The sequence below is a fragment of the Phaenicophaeus curvirostris genome, chromosome 18 (genome assembly GCF_032191515.1).
Source record: "Phaenicophaeus curvirostris isolate KB17595 chromosome 18, BPBGC_Pcur_1.0, whole genome shotgun sequence".
Classification (NCBI taxonomy): Eukaryota; Metazoa; Chordata; class Aves; order Cuculiformes; family Cuculidae; genus Phaenicophaeus; species Phaenicophaeus curvirostris.
In genome coordinates, this window is record NC_091409.1 from 143256 (window position 1) to 158231 (window position 14976).

Genomic DNA, 14976 nt, shown 5'->3' on the forward strand with positions numbered 1-14976 from the left:
ACCCCCCATTCATTGCCTTGGGCATCGCAGGGCTGTGCGTTCCGCGCTCTGATTGGTCCCTTCTCGATCCCACCTTGACAGTGCTGCCTTCTGATTGGATGGGCCTCTGCGCTCTGATTGGTCGATTCTCAATCCCACTTTGCCAGGTCTGTGTTCCGATTGGCTGCGGACTCCGCACTCTGATTGGATCCCGCTTTGCCCGTGCCGTGTCCTGTGCCCGTTTGATGGACAATTTGCCCTCTTATTGTCAATTTGGCCAGTTTGCACTTATGTGCTCAATTTGCCCTTATAGGGTAATTTGACCTTTTATGGCAATTGGCCCAGTTTTCCCTTACATGGTCAATTTTCTCTCTTATGGCAATTTGCCCCTATATGGTCAATTTGCTCTTTTACGGCAGTTGGCCAAGTTCGCCCTCATATACTCAATTTGCCCCTTTATGGCAATTTTCGTTTTTATGGCACTTGGCCCGGTTTGCCCTTATATGGTCAATGATCGGGCACCTGGGCGCCCCCAACGCCCGGGGCTGCAGTACCGTCCGCGGCCACGGCACGGCAGCACTGAATCCCCACCCCGCCCCGGGCTGCAGTACCGCTCCGTGGCCACAACGCGGCAGCACCGAGCCGGGCGAAGCTCTTTTTGCCGTCGTTCCCGTTTTCACCGTTTTCTCCCGTCGCGGGTTCGATCCCGACGGGCGCCGAACCGCCCGGAGCAGCAGCTCCCGCGGCGCCGCCCGCACACCCTCCCCCGCTGCCGGGCTCCGCAGCAGCGCAGACCGCGCCTGCCTTCCCCCGGGCCGCCCCTTCGCTCCGGTCCCGCGGCGAGCAGGGCTGCGCTCACGGGCACCGCGGCGGTCGCGGGCTCCGCTCTCCGTGCCGAGGGGCCGCTCTCCGAGCCCTCTGCGGCCGGGAAACCTCCGAGCGGCGGCTGAAAGGGAGAGGTGGCACCTCCAGGGGAAAGGCCGCGGCTTTCCCCGCTCCCGCACGCCGTCTCCTGACGATGGACGCCGTTCCGACGGGAGGCCCTGCGGCTGTGCCATACGGGCAGGCTGGAAAGGAACAACTGACCCGCTGCAGGAAAGGACACGGAATTCCAGTCCGACATGAGGGGACTTTGGAAGCGGCAGACGCATCGACAGCGAGAACACTTCCCTGCCGAACATCCGCACGCCATCGTGATCCGGCACGTGCCCCCGGCCGCTAGCGAGCCCGTCCGAGCCCATCGGCCGCCCGTACAGCGTGCAGCCGGCTGCCAACTCGGAGCCTGCGCAGCACAGCGCTCCCCGTGCCGGACTGTGGCTCGCGGCGCCATCACCACGTGCCCCGAACTGCCTCCGCCGCCACCTTCTTTCTTCATTTCCAACACTGAAAAAGCAAAACGTGTACGGCAGTCGGCGACCGATCAAAAGCTTTAATGTGGACACCACTGGTTTACACGGGGTTCCTCTGGCTTCCCCACACCTGGGCAGAAGAGGCCAAAGGATCCTTGGAGACAGACACGCTCTTCCCAGTCACGCAGCAAAGGTGGCAGCAGCGCGACCGGGACAGAGGGTCTGGACGAGGCCTCGTCTTCCAGCTGGGTGTGCGCAGGAGGAGAGGAATCCACTTCCTACGCCACACAGAGGAGAGAGACCTGCGGGAGGGAACGCACAGAAAGGATCGTTAGCAGGGCAATGAGACAAGGCAGCCCTCGGCCCCAGGACAAAAACGCTTTCCTCCTTCACCCACGTTTCCTTCTCTGACCTTCCAAACATCGCAGCCCCCACTCTACAGCCCCCACAAAGCAAGCCGAGAAGAGAATCTCCTTCAAAAGAACGGCCAAGGGTTTCACTCATCCCCCCCGAAAGGAAACCGCAAGGAACGGGAGGACTCGCCAGACAGAAAGCAGTGTCACTGGACCAAGTTTCAGAGAAGTCCATAGAGAACGTGATTCGTTTTAACAGTTATTCTGTTAGATGAACTTGGTCAAAAAGAGAAACAAAACCAAACCGAGCCTTACCCCGTGTAAACTCGTTACGCTAAGATGTTCTAAATCACACCCACATGACAGCCCAGCGTAGCAAAGCAGCCCGGGCACCCTGCTATTTATCCTCCTCCAGAGGCACAGAAGGCTCCCCCCGGCACGCCTCTTCTCTTGCCGGGGTCAGACCTGCAACGCGCCGGCTGGCAGGAACCACGTCATTGCACGCAACTCGAGCTTGGCCCAGACTACAGGCCTGAGAAACATGCGCGTGGAGGCGAGAGGTGCGACGGCGAGGCAGCTCTTCCAGACACACGCGTCGGCACCCGTTCAGCAAGCGCCTGTCACCAAAGCCTCTGCAGGAAAGGGACTCAGCCCGGCAGAGAGGGGCAGCGATCGGCTGAGGCATTTTGGTTTAGTTCAGGCACGCGATATTGGTAGAAAGGAACAAAGCCTGGTTTGGCCTCGAAAGAACAAGATGCCTGGACACGAAATGAGGCCACGGAGACCACACGACACTGCCCGTGTGCCGTGCCTCAGACGGAGCTCACCATCACCCGCACATCAAGCATAACAAGAACGGAACTGAGTGTAGGTTTGAGGCTGAGCAGCTGCACAAAAGCAACCGCTCCCACTCCTCTCTGCCTGTCAAGAGAGCGGAGAGCAATGAGACCTCCCTCCTATGATCACATGCAAGCCCATCCACGCCAGCAACCACCTGAGACGTCGGGAGACTTCGGCACGGTCAGTGGCCGGTCGCTGGCTTCACTCCTACGCTGTGGTATTTATTCGCGCACCGGATTTGCCTCGTGAACCTGTGAAAACAGCAATCAAAGCCAAAAGGAAGCAAACGCTTGCAGTTTTGATGAGGGTGAAACTGGCAGCAGGGGAGTGGGATTGGGGGGGACCATCGGTGCAAAGAAGGCAGGAGGCGCCTGTCTGTAAGTGCGCTCGCTGCCTCGGGCACTGGAGCGAGCCACCAGGAAGACGCGAGGCACGCTTCGAGGTTGTGGATTTTACAGAGATCATTCCGCTTCCACAACCATGCTTGTAGAGCTTGGAAACCCAGCCAGCTCGGCAGAGCTGCCTCTGTCGTTTGCGGGGCTGGCTTTGGGAGTTTTTTTTCAGAGCAGCTGTAAAGTTAACGAGGAGTCAGTTTGCAACAGGGAAAGTGGAAAAGACAGTCTGAAGGCAGCTCAACAGCAACACTGGCTACTTTAGTATGCTCTTGCATAATCCCTCTTGGGGTTACTTCACAGCTCCCTTTTTGTTGTCGGCACAAGGAACAATTTTGTTCCTCACGTTGCAAGCAACGCTTCCCTTCGCACAGGTTCGCCTGGCGAAGCACATCGCACCCTAGTACTGTCGTCTCGATCTGGCACAGACTCAAATCTGATGCTGTCACACACTAACTCAACGTAGAGAACACTCCAGCTCGTGCCGTCAACTCGATCAACAGTGATTAGCAAAGAGGAGTGAGTCCTAAGAAAGCCACGTACCTGAACGCTGCTGGCCTGGAGGGCACCTCCATGTTGCTTCCCCCCCTCTCCCTGGGGAGGGGTCGGGATCCCGCAGGGGCTCTCTCATCGCCAACACGTCTGCCAGGTTCTTTCTGCTGACAGAGCAAAAGGAAGGAGCTGTTACAGCAAAGTACTCCAAGTAAGCGTACTTGAAATAAACCACCTCCTACCCCTGCAGCTCTTGCCACCACACACGACACCCTGGCACCCGGTATCCTCTGAGCTGTGCCAGACAGGCCCGAGCCCACCACGCTGCTCTAGCTCTTCCTGCCACTCGGAGGGAGGACAAGCGACTGAGTTTTCCAAACAGAGGCTCTCCTCAAAGGAGGCAGGCGTACTGCGGTTGACCCAGGTACAGCAGCCTCTGAAAGGCCGTGCTTCCATCTCATCGCCCCAAGCTCAGCGCCACGGGATACCTTAGCCCTTGAGCTAACAGGAAAAACATTTTAGCAGCTGCTCTTTCCCACCTGGCAACCTCCTGAGGCACCGGTTCAGCCACACTTAAAGAATACGACAGACGCTGAGGGGGCAGCAATAAGCACGAGAAAATCACCGTTACTCCTTGCGACGGGACAGAAGAATACCGGGCTTTGAAAAAGCAGGGCTGTTCTGCGAGACTTTTGCCAGGTTTTCTGCAACAAGGACATTCTCCGGACTGGTTTTCTGGGCTGTCAGGAAAAGAGACAGAATCACACAATCATTAGGTTGTAAAAGACCCCCAGGATCATGGAGTCCAACCATTCCTATCATTCACTAAACCATACCTCTCAGCACCTCACCCACCCGACCTTTAAACACCTACAGGGAAGGTGACTCAACCACCTCCCTGGGCAGCCTGTTCCAGTGCCCAATGACCCTTCCCGTAAAAAAAAAACTCGCTCTAGAGCCTCAACATTCTTCTTGTGGTGAGGGGCCCAGAACTGAACACAGGATTCAAGGTGAGGTCTCACCTGTGCCGAGCACAGACGGAGAATAACCTCCCTGGACCTGCTGGCCACGCCGTTTCTGATCCAAGCCAAGATGCCATCGGCCTTCTTGGCCACCTGGGCCACTGCTGGCTCATGGTCAGTCCCTGTCAACCAACACCCCCAGGTCCTTCTCCTCCAGGCAGCTTTCTAACCAGACTTCTCCTAGTCTGTAGCACAGCATAGGGTTGTTGTGCCCCAAGTGCAGGACCCACCATTTGGCCTTGTTAAACCTCATCCCATTGGATTCAGCCCAGCGCTCCAGCCTGTTCAGATCCCTTTGGAGCCTCCCTACCCCCCAGCAGATCCACACTTCCACACAGCTTAGTGTCATCTGCAGAAGTTGCTAAGGGTGCACTCGATGCCTTCATCCAGGCCATTGATAAAGACACTGAACAGGGCTGGGCCCTGGGAAACCCCACTTGTAACTGGCCTCCAACTGGAGTTAACTCCATTTCCCACCACTCTCTGGGCCCTCCATCCAACCAGTTTTGCACCCAGGAGAGTGCGCGCCTCTCCAGGCCAGAGGTGACAGTTTCTGAAGCAGAATGCTGTGAGAAACCATGTCAAAGGCTTTACCAAAGTCCAAGAAGATACATCCACAGCCTTTCCCTCGTCCAGTAGGCAAGTCACTTTGTTATAGAAGGCAATCAGGTTAGTTTGGCGAGACCTGCCTTTCATGAACCTGTGCTGACTGGATGTTTCTCCTGTCACCTGAATGGCAATCGCTTCTGTTTCACCGTGGGTGCCCTCTTCTTCCGCGTGAGCGTAGAAGAGAGATGGGAAGGCTCCATAGTGCTCTGCAAGGACGAGGGACATATAAGAGGTGCGTCTGCATTTCCCCAAGGCACTCGAGGTACCTTAACTCTACAGTTACCATTAAGAATGCGACAACTCCCCTTACATGCCGCTGTTACCAGATGTATTTTAACACAAATACTAAAAAGAAGTCTAAAAAGCTTCAAAACACACAAAAAGACTAAACAGGTACTCAGCGTAACTGGAAACAGAGAAATGTCTGAACTGAGAGGATCTGCAGCAAGCGTTACGGATGTTGCACCGTTGCAAAACTCTGTGACACAGAAGAGTTTTAAATGCAAAGAAGCATGGTTACAGAAGGGAATCAAAGAAGCGACCTCCCTCCTGGCTCTCTCTATACTGACAACATAAAAGCACTTTCCAAAGCTAACCCCTCCTCCTCCTTCCCCTCTTGGCATGCGTGCAGCGTGCTTGCAGTGTGTCTGGTGTGTGCACGGTGTGTGTGTGGCATGTACATAACACATGCATGGCATGCGTGGCATGTTGCTTGTGTGTGCAGGGCGTGTGCGTGGCTGATGTTTCATCTTCATGGTGTGTGCTAGCGTATGCATTGCCTGTGGATGGCATGTACGCTTCACGCACAGAACACGTGCACGGCCTGTGTGACGTGTTGCTTGCATGTTCAAAGCACGCGCGTGGAGTGTGCGTGGGGTGGTTGTGGCGCTAGCCTGGCACGTGCATGGCGTGTGCATGGGGGCAAGGGCATGTGAGTGGTGTGCGCAGGTTCGGCTGGCAAAGCACATGGCACCCTGGTATTGTCACCTCAATCCGGCATTCACCAAACACGATGCCATCGCTTGCTAACCCAAAGCGGAGAACACTCTGGCTCGCACCGTCAACTCGATCGACAGTGATTAGCAAAGAGGAGTGAGCCCCGAGAAAGACACGTACCTGAACGCTGCTGGCCTGGAGGGCACCGCCACGTCGCTTCCCCCCTCGCCCTGGGGAGGGGTCGGGATCCCGCAGGGGCTCTCTCATCATCAGTTGTCAGACTCTTTCTGCTGACAGAGCAATAGGAAGGAGCTGTTACAGCAAAATACTCCAAGTAACCGTGCATGAAATGAACCCCCCCTGCCCCTGCAGCTCTCGCCACCGCACACGACACCCCAAAAAAGCGACACCCCCCCCCCGCTCTCTCTAGACCGACAACACAAAAGCGCTTTCCAAACCTCCCTTTCCGCTCCTTCCCCTCTTCCCCTCCTCCCCACCTCCTTCTCTCCCCCCTTCTCCTCCCATTGTGCCCCATACTCCCCCCCTGCTTTCCCCCTCTCTCCCCTCCTTCCCTTCCCCCCCTCCCTCCTCCCCCTCCCGAGCGGGGATCTCCCCCGCCGGGCCGCACGCCGAGCGCAGACGCAGCCCCGAAGGCCCCGACCGCCCCTGAGCCCGAGCCGGCCCCGGGAGGGCCGCGGCTCACGGACAGCGAGCCCGGAGCGGCGCCGCCGGCCACAGAGCGCTCCCCCGCGCCTCTCCGGGCGCCTCTGACTCACCCGAGCCCGGCCCCGTTCGAGCCGCTCCCGAGCGGTGCCGCTGCGGCCGCGGGCCCCGGCGGGCAGCGAGGGCGGGCGGCGCCCGGGCCCCGTGCGGAGCTCGAACCACCCGCCCGCGCTCCGCCTCGGCCCGCCCCCCGGGCGCTCTCCCGGCGCTGATTGGCCGCCGCTCGCTGAGTGACGCGCGGCGCAGCCAATGGGAGCGCTCTGTGCGGGGCCCTGCCCAGGGGCAGCCGAGCGCAGCCGCACCGAGACGAGCGCTGCAGAAACACGCGGAGCCGGGGCACACGGGGCTGTCAGGGGACACAGGGGACGCGGGCAGCCCGGGCAGGGATAGGGGGCACACGGGGCTCGGGGAGGACGGGGGGGGCCCTCGGGGCGCTGTCCCTCTCCCAGCCCCAGCCCGCACCTCGTTGGCCGCAGCCGGCGGCGGGCGGAAGGGCAGCGAAGAGCAGAGCCGAGCCGTCCCGAACGGCGCCGCGCGGAGCCGACAGCAGCCGAGCGGATCCGAGCCGCTCTTGGAACAGCCCCGCTCCCCGCCCGGCTCTCCGCTCCCCGCCCCGCGCCGCCCGGCTCGCCCGCCCCTGTGGGCCGTCCCGTTCCCCCGCCCCGGGCTGCAGTACCGCTCCGCGGCCACGGCGCGGCAGCACTTGGTACACCCCATTCATTTCCCAGGGCATCGAAGGGCTGTGAGTTCCGCACTCTGATTGGTTCTTTCTGGATTCCACTTTGCCTGTGCCATGTTCTCATTGGCTGTGGATTCCGCGCTCTGATTGGTCACTTCTCGACACCACTTTGCCAGCGCTGTCTTCTGGCTGGCTGAGCGAACCGCACTCTGATTGGTCGTTTCTTGATACCACCTTGCTTGTGCCATGTTCTGATAGGCTGTGGATTCCAAGCTCTGACTGGTCGCCTCTCGATGACGCTTAGCCAGCGTTGTCTTCTGATTGGTTGTGCGTTCTGTGCTCTGATTGGTAGCTTCTCGATCCTACTCTGCCTGTGCCGTGTTCGGATTGGTTTTGGCCCTTTTTATGGTCAAATTGCCCTGTGACGGCAATTGTCCCACTTTGCCCTCATAGTCTCAATTTCCTTTTTAACGGTCAATCTAGCCTTTTATGGCAATTGGCCAAGTTTGCCCTCATATCATCAATTTGCCCTTTTATGGTAAGTGTGCCCTTTGATGGCAATTGGCCCCGTTTGCCAATGGTCGACGTGCCCTTTTATTTTTCAATTTGCCTTTTTATTGCAATTGGCCCCTTACATGGTTTATTTGCCCTTTTGTGGCTTACTTGCCCTTATGCGGCAATTTTCCCAGTTTGCCTTATATGGTCAATTTGCCCTTATGCTGTTATTTTCACCTTTTATGCCAATTGGCCCAGTTTTCCCTTATATGTTCAATTTGCCCAGATTGCCCTTATATGGTGAACGAGAGGGACCCTGTGCCACACCCCCCCCCACCGCGTCCCGGGCTGCAGTACCCCTCTGCGGCCACTGCACGGCAGCAGTGAGTCCCCCCATTCATTTCCTAGGGCATTGAATGGCTATGCATTCCGCGCTCTGATTGGTCGCTTCTCGATTCCCCCTTAGCCAGCGCTGTCTTCTGACTGGCTGCGCGAAACGCACTCTGATTGGTCGTGTCCAGATCCCACTTTGCTGGTGCCGTGCTCTGATTGCCTGTAGATTCCACGCTCTGATTGGTCACTTCTCGATCCCGTGCTCTGACTGGCTATGCGTTCTGTGCTCTGATTGGTCGCCTCTGGATCCTACTCTGCCTGTGCCGTGTTCGGATTGGGTTGGGCCCTTTTATGGTCAAATTGCCCTGTGACGGCAATTGTCCCACTTTGCCCTCATAGTCTCAATTTCCTTTTTAACGGTCAATCTAGCCTAATATGGCCATTGGCCAAGTTTGCCCTCATATGATCAGTTTGCCCTTTCATGGTGAGTTTGCCCTTTGATGGCAATTGGCCTGGTTCGCCAATGGTCAATTTGACCTTTTATTTTTCAATTTGCCCTTTTATAGCAATTGGCCCTTTACATGGTTTATTTGCCCTTTTATGGTTTATTTGCCCTTTTGTGGTGTATTTGCCCTTATGCGGCAATTTGCCCTGTTTGCCTTATATGGTAGATTTGCCATTTTATGAACAATTTTCCCAGCTTGCCTTATATGGTCAATTTGCCCTTATACTGTTATTTTTACCTTTTATGCCAATTGGCCCAGTTTTCCCTTATACGCTCAATATGCTCTTTTATGCCAATTTGCCCAGATTGCCCTTATATGGTCAATGATAGGGACGCCGTGCGCCCCCCCCCACTCCCGTCCCGGGCTGCAGTACCGCTCGGCGGCCGCGGCAAGGCAGCACTGAGTACCACCCCGCCGACCCCGGGCCCCGGGCTGCAGTGCAGGAGGCGCTGCGGCTGTGCCATACGGGCAGGCTGGACAGGAACAACTGACCCGCTGCAAGAAAGGAACCGAATTCCAGTCCGACACGAGGGGACTTTGGAAGCGGCAGACGCATCGACAGCGAGAACACTTCCCTGCCGAACATCCGCACGCCATCGCGATCCGGCACGTGCCCCTGGCTGCCAGCGAGCCCATCTGAGCCCATCGGCCGCCCGTACAGCGTGCAGCGGGCTGCCAACTCCCCGTGCTGGACCCTGGCTCGCGACAGGGGACACGCGGGCCTCGGGGAGGATCGGGGGGGCACGGGGCCCTGGGGGCCCACAGAGGACACGCGGCGCTGTCCCTCTCCCAGCCCCAGCCTGCACCCCGTTGGCCGCAGCCGGCGGCGGGAGGAAGGGCAGCGAAGAGCAGAGCCGAGCCGCCCCGCTCGCCGCCCCGCCCGCCGCCCCGCTCCTCCCGGCTAGCCCGCCCCTGTGGGTCGTCCCCTCCCGCCACCGCCCCAGGCTGCAGTAACGCTCCAAAGCCACGGAACGGCAGCACTGAGACACCGCCCCCCCCGCCCCGGGCTGCAGTACCCCTCCGAGGCCACGGAACGGCAGCACTGAATCCCCACCCCGCCCCGGGCTGCAGTACCGCTCCGTGGCCACAACGCGGCAGCACCGAGCCGGGCGAAGCTCTTTTTGCCGTCGTTCCCGTTTTCACCGTTTTCTCCCGTCGCGGGTTCGATCCCGACGGGCGCCGAACCGCCCGGAGCAGCAGCTCCCGCGGCGCCGCCCGCACACCCTCCCCCGCTGCCGGGCTCCGCAGCAGCGCAGACCGCGCCTGCCTTCCCCCGGGCCGCCCCTTCGCTCCGGTCCCGCGGCGAGCAGGGCTGCGCTCACGGGCACCGCGGCGGTCGCGGGCTCCGCTCTCCGTGCCGAGGGGCCGCTCTCCGAGCCCTCTGCGGCCGGGAAACCTCACTGCCCTGCACCGCTCTCCAAACAAAAGTTGTAAGGCAGAGGTGGCATTTGCAGAGGAAAGTCAGCTTTCTCCTGCTCCCGCACACCTCCCAGCACACGTTCTCCGTACAATGGAAGCTCTTCCAACGGGAGGCACTTCAGCTGTGAAATATGAGAAGGCTAAAAATGAAAAATTGACCTGATGGAGGAAAATACACGGAATTCAAATCCAACACAAGCGGATTTTTGAAGTGGCAGACGCATCGACAGCAAGAATATTTCCCTGCTGAACATCCGTATGTGATCATGATCCAGCAAACTCCCCTGGCACACAAGTGAGCCCATCAAAGTCAACTGACTGCCCATACAGTGAAGCGGGCTGCCAAATCGGAGCCTGTGCTGCACAGCGCGGCATTCCCAGTGCCAGATCCTGGCTCACAACATGTTCACCACACACCCTGAACCGTCTCTGCCTTCTTTTTTCTTCGTTTTAAACACTGAAAAAGTAAAACACATAGAGCACTGGGCAACCAACCAAAAGCTTTAATGCAGACAATGCTGGTTTACATGGGGTTCTTCCGGCTTCCCTCTGTCTGGGCAGAAGAGGCCAAAGGGTCCCCTGATATGGGCACGCTGTTGCCGGTCACGCAGCAAAGGTGGTAGCATTGTGACCCGGAGAGGGTCTGGGTGAGACCATGCATTCAGCCTGGGCGCGGGCAGGAGAAGGAGGGGAATTCAATTCCCACACAGCGCCGAGGAGAGAGACCTATGAGAACACACAGAAAGTAATGTTAGCAGGGTGACAAGGCAAAGTGACCCTCAGCCCCAAGACAGAAGAGTTTTCCTCCTTCACCCATGTTTCCTTCTCTGACCTTCCATTCCCCCCTGCCCCACGCTACAGCCCACCCAAAGAAAGCCGAGAAGAGAATCTCGTTCAAAATAATGGCAAAAGTTTTCACTTGTCCCACTGAAAGGAAACCGCAAGGAACAGGAGGACTTGTGAGACAGAAAGTAGTGTCACCAGGCCAAGTTTCAGAGAAGTCCAGAGAGAATGTGATTTAATTTAGTGGTTATTCTGTTAGATGTACTTCATAAAAAGAAAAACAAAACCAAACTGAATCTTACCCAGTGTAAACTCATTACACTAAGATGTTCTAAATCACCTCCACATTAAAGTCCAAAATAGAAAAGCAGCCCAGACACACTGCTATTTATTTTCCTTTTGAGGCACAAAAGGCTCCCTGGCAGACCTGTTGCCAGGGTCAGACCTGTAACATGCTGGCTTGCAGAAGACACATTACTGCACATGATTCTAGTTTAACACAGACTACAGGTCTAAGAAACACACACGTGAAAGTGAGAGGTATGACAGCAAGGTAGCTCTTCCAGACACAGACATCATTGCACGTTCAGCAAGCGCCTTTTACCAAAGCCTCTGCAGGAAAAGGATTCAGCCCAGCAGCGAGGGACAGTGATAAGGTTAGGAATTTTGTTTAGTTCAGGTACATGGTATTTGTACTAAGTAACAAAGCCTGGTTTAGTCTCCAGAGGACAAGATGCCTAGATACGAAGCAAGGCCACAGAAACTGCACAGCACTGCCAGACACCTGACGCAGATGGAGTTCACCTCCAAACAAGAACCGAACCAAGTGCAGGATTGAGACTGAGCAGCTACACAAAAGCAACTGCTCCCTCTCTTCTCTGCCTGTCAAGAGAGTGGAGAGGGATGAGACCTCCTATCACATGGATGCCTATCAGCACTGGAATCTACCTGAAACATCTGGAGACTTCAGTACAGTCAGTGACTGATCACTGGGCCTCACTCCTACACTACGGTATTTGCCTACCGGGTTTGCCTTGTGAACCTGTGAAAACAGAAATCAAAGCCAAAATGAAACAAATGGTTGCAGTTTTGACGAAGGTGAAACTCTCCAGCGGGGGATCATCAGTGCGATGAAGGCAGGCGTCTGTCTGTAAGACTGATCAATGCCTCCAGCACTGGACTGAGCCACCAGGAACATGCAAGGCACGCTTCGAGGTTGTGGATTTTACAAAGATCATTCCACTCCCACAACTATGCTTGTACAGCTCCAAAACCCAACTATCTAAGCATAGCTGCCTCTGTCGTTTGCGGGGGTGGTTTTGTTTGTTGGGTTTTGGGGTTTTTTTTCAGACAAGTTGTAAAGTTCATGAGGCGTCAGTTTGCAACAGGGAAACTCGAAAAGACAGCCTTAATGCAGCTCAACAGCGACACTGACTCCTTTAGTATATTCTCACATCCCTTTGGGTTACTTTGCAGCCCCTGCTCACAAACAGCTCACTTACCATTTTCTTGTCTTGGCAAAGCAACTTCTTCCTTTTCCTGCTGCTCTTGTCACCATCTGACCCGCTCTTGGTGCCTCTTCCTTACGGCTTCTCTACCTGTCTACCGTTTCTCAAATTCTTGTGGCTCCCTTTTGGTTGCCCGCACAACGCTTTCAGGAACTTCAGCACCAGGAAAGCCCTCTAAGTTTAGAAATAGGAGGAGATAACGTTAGCGCACAGTCAGTCTGGTGAAGCAGAGCCGTACTAGTGTCAAATGGAAGCCTCCCTCTGGAGCCATTCACCTTGCACGGGTAGTCAGTAGATACCTCCAGGCCTCAGGGAAAAAGAAAACCTTATGCCCAGACGTGAGCAGTGTTAACACAGACGTTGCCCCACGACAGATGTTCTCATAGGAGAAGCAAGCATGCAATTGCTAGTACAGACAAGTTTTTGGCTGATTCTGTACCCTGCAAAGTTCAGTCTGCCCTGAACCGGAGATGCCTTCACCTCCTTAGAAACGGGAGAACTGACATCTCTCTTTACAGGGAGCTCCCTGCATCCCATTGACCCTTATCCCAAGCCAGCACACACCAGCCATCTGTTCAATACAGCTGCCACCTTAGTGCAGGACAGGGGAACTGTGCAGAAACGAAAACTCCCCCTGCTCCCCACGGACATGAGCTGCTCGGGAATTGCCTGGGTTAAGTGCAAGGCAGCGTTGGCTGTGCTGACAAAGAAAAGGCAAGAGCCAGTCCCAGTACTCGTTCCCAGATGGGCTTTCCACAGCTTGTTTAATTCTTCTAATACCTTGAACAGATTTTAGAATTCGTCTATAACCTTCCAAAACACATCAAAAACAAACCCAACCTGTTTCCAGGCAGCTTAGGGGCTGACCGACATTAAAAGCCACCTGATCTCAGTACTTATTTACAAAATCGGGAATGTTTTGTTTTTCAAAGGTGCTCGTACAGCTCTGAGCCACCCTCTCCAGCTAAGCCCAGCACTGCTTCACTTTGCAATGTGGCTGGAGCCCATCTGCTGGCTGCTTTCAAAAACTCTCCTTTCTTTTTCTGCAGCCCCACACCTCTCCCCTGACAGCGCTACATCCTTCCATCTATATTCTTCAGCTCACCATAAAGACAGTCCTCTTGCAGAAGCATGTTAAAGACTGAGATAAGCTTTCCTGCTTCACCGCTTACTAGCACAATGTAAGGCTTGTTTTGCTCAAGAAAGCTTGCAGGTAACTGCTGGCCTGCATACATGGTTGCTCTACAAATGATTTGTACATTACTAGGAACAATTTCGTTCCTCACTTTAAAAGCAATGCTTCCCTTTGCACAGGTTCAGCTGGTGAAGTACATTTCATTCTAACACAGTTGTCTTGATCTGGCATTCACTAAACGCCATGCCATCACACGCTAAGTTGAAACGGAAAACACTCCATCCAAGGCTGGTCAGCTCAATTGACTGTGATTAGCAAAGACAAGTCACAAGAAAGCCATGTACCTGAATGCTGTTGGTGCGGAGGACTGTCACATTGCTTTTCCTTCTCCCTCGGGAGGGGTCAGGATCCCGCAGTGGCTCCCTCTTTGTGGATATTTCTGTCAGCTTCTCACTGCTGACAAAGCAAAGGGAACAAGTACTTATGGCAAAACACTTCAATTGAAGGGGCTGGAGAACAGGCCTTATGATGAACGGCTGAGAGAGCTGGGGTTGTTTAGCCTGGAGGAGGCTGAGGGAAGACCTCATTGCTCTCTACAACTACGTAAAAGGAGGTTGTGGAGAGGAGGGAGCTGGGCTCTTCTCCCAAGTGACAGGGGACAGGACAAGACGGAATGGCCTCAAGCTCCGCCAGGGGAGGTTCAGGCTTGCCATCAGGAAAAAATATTTCACGGAAAGGGTCATTGGGCACTGGAACAGGCTGCCCAGGGAGATGGTTGAGTCACCTTCCCTGGAGGTGTTTAAGGGACGGGTGAACGAGGGCCGAGGGGCATGGTTTAGTATTTGATAGGAATGGTTGGACTCGATGATCCGATGGGTCTTTTCCAACCTGGTGATTCTATGATTCCAATTAACTGTGCTTTAAATGAAACATCCCCTGCAGCTCTTACCACCACATGCAACACACCAACACTTGGCAAGTTATAAGCTATGCCAGACTGGCCTGAGCCCACCACGGGACCAGGCAGAGCTCCTCTAGCTTTTCCTGCCACTCTGAGGCCATCGAAGGGAAGACAATTGACTGAGCTTTCTGGAACAGAGGCTCTTCTCAGGGAGGGAGACATACTGCAGTTCATTCAGGTACAGCTGCCTTTGAAAGGTTGCACTTCCATCTCCTGACCTCAAGCTCACCACCATGAGATATTATAGCAATTAAGCTAGTCAGAGAAATACTTTAGCTACTGCTCTTTCCTAGCTTACAACTGCCTGATGACCTCCTGAGGGACAAGTTCAGCCAAATTTAAAGTAGCTGACAGACACTGAGGATGGAGTAAGAAGCACAAGAAACTCAAGCTTATTTCACTCACACCTCCACCTCCAAACAGAGCCATTCCTTCAGGTACTGCAGCCCTTGAAACCAGGAC

The 14976-nt window shown here is 55.5% G+C and overlaps 2 protein-coding genes across 2 annotated transcripts in view; both read right to left on the bottom strand.

Annotated features, from left to right (window-relative positions):
- Positions 1-1393: 1393 nt before the first annotated feature.
- Positions 1394-7412, bottom strand: LOC138728606 (serine/arginine repetitive matrix protein 3-like). The gene is made up of 8 exons (XM_069872105.1): positions 7158-7412; positions 6749-7041; positions 6153-6259; positions 5128-5242; positions 3945-4145; positions 3457-3572; positions 2676-2772; positions 1394-1630 (listed from the first exon to the last, which is right to left on the bottom strand). Exons 1-7 carry the CDS (start codon positions 7410-7412, stop codon positions 2729-2731), a joined length of 1131 nt encoding a protein of 376 aa, XP_069728206.1. The 3' UTR covers positions 1394-1630; positions 2676-2728.
- Positions 7413-10614: 3202 nt separating this feature from the next.
- Positions 10615-14976, bottom strand: part of CCNDBP1 (cyclin D1 binding protein 1) — an 86467-nt gene continuing 82105 nt past the window's right edge. The window contains exons 21-24 of the mRNA XM_069872148.1: positions 13898-14009; positions 12413-12592; positions 11859-11952; positions 10615-10853 (exon numbers count right to left, since the gene is read on the bottom strand). The gene's annotated coding sequence lies outside the window, so the exon portion shown is untranslated. The remainder of the gene's footprint in view (positions 10854-11858; positions 11953-12412; positions 12593-13897; positions 14010-14976) is intronic.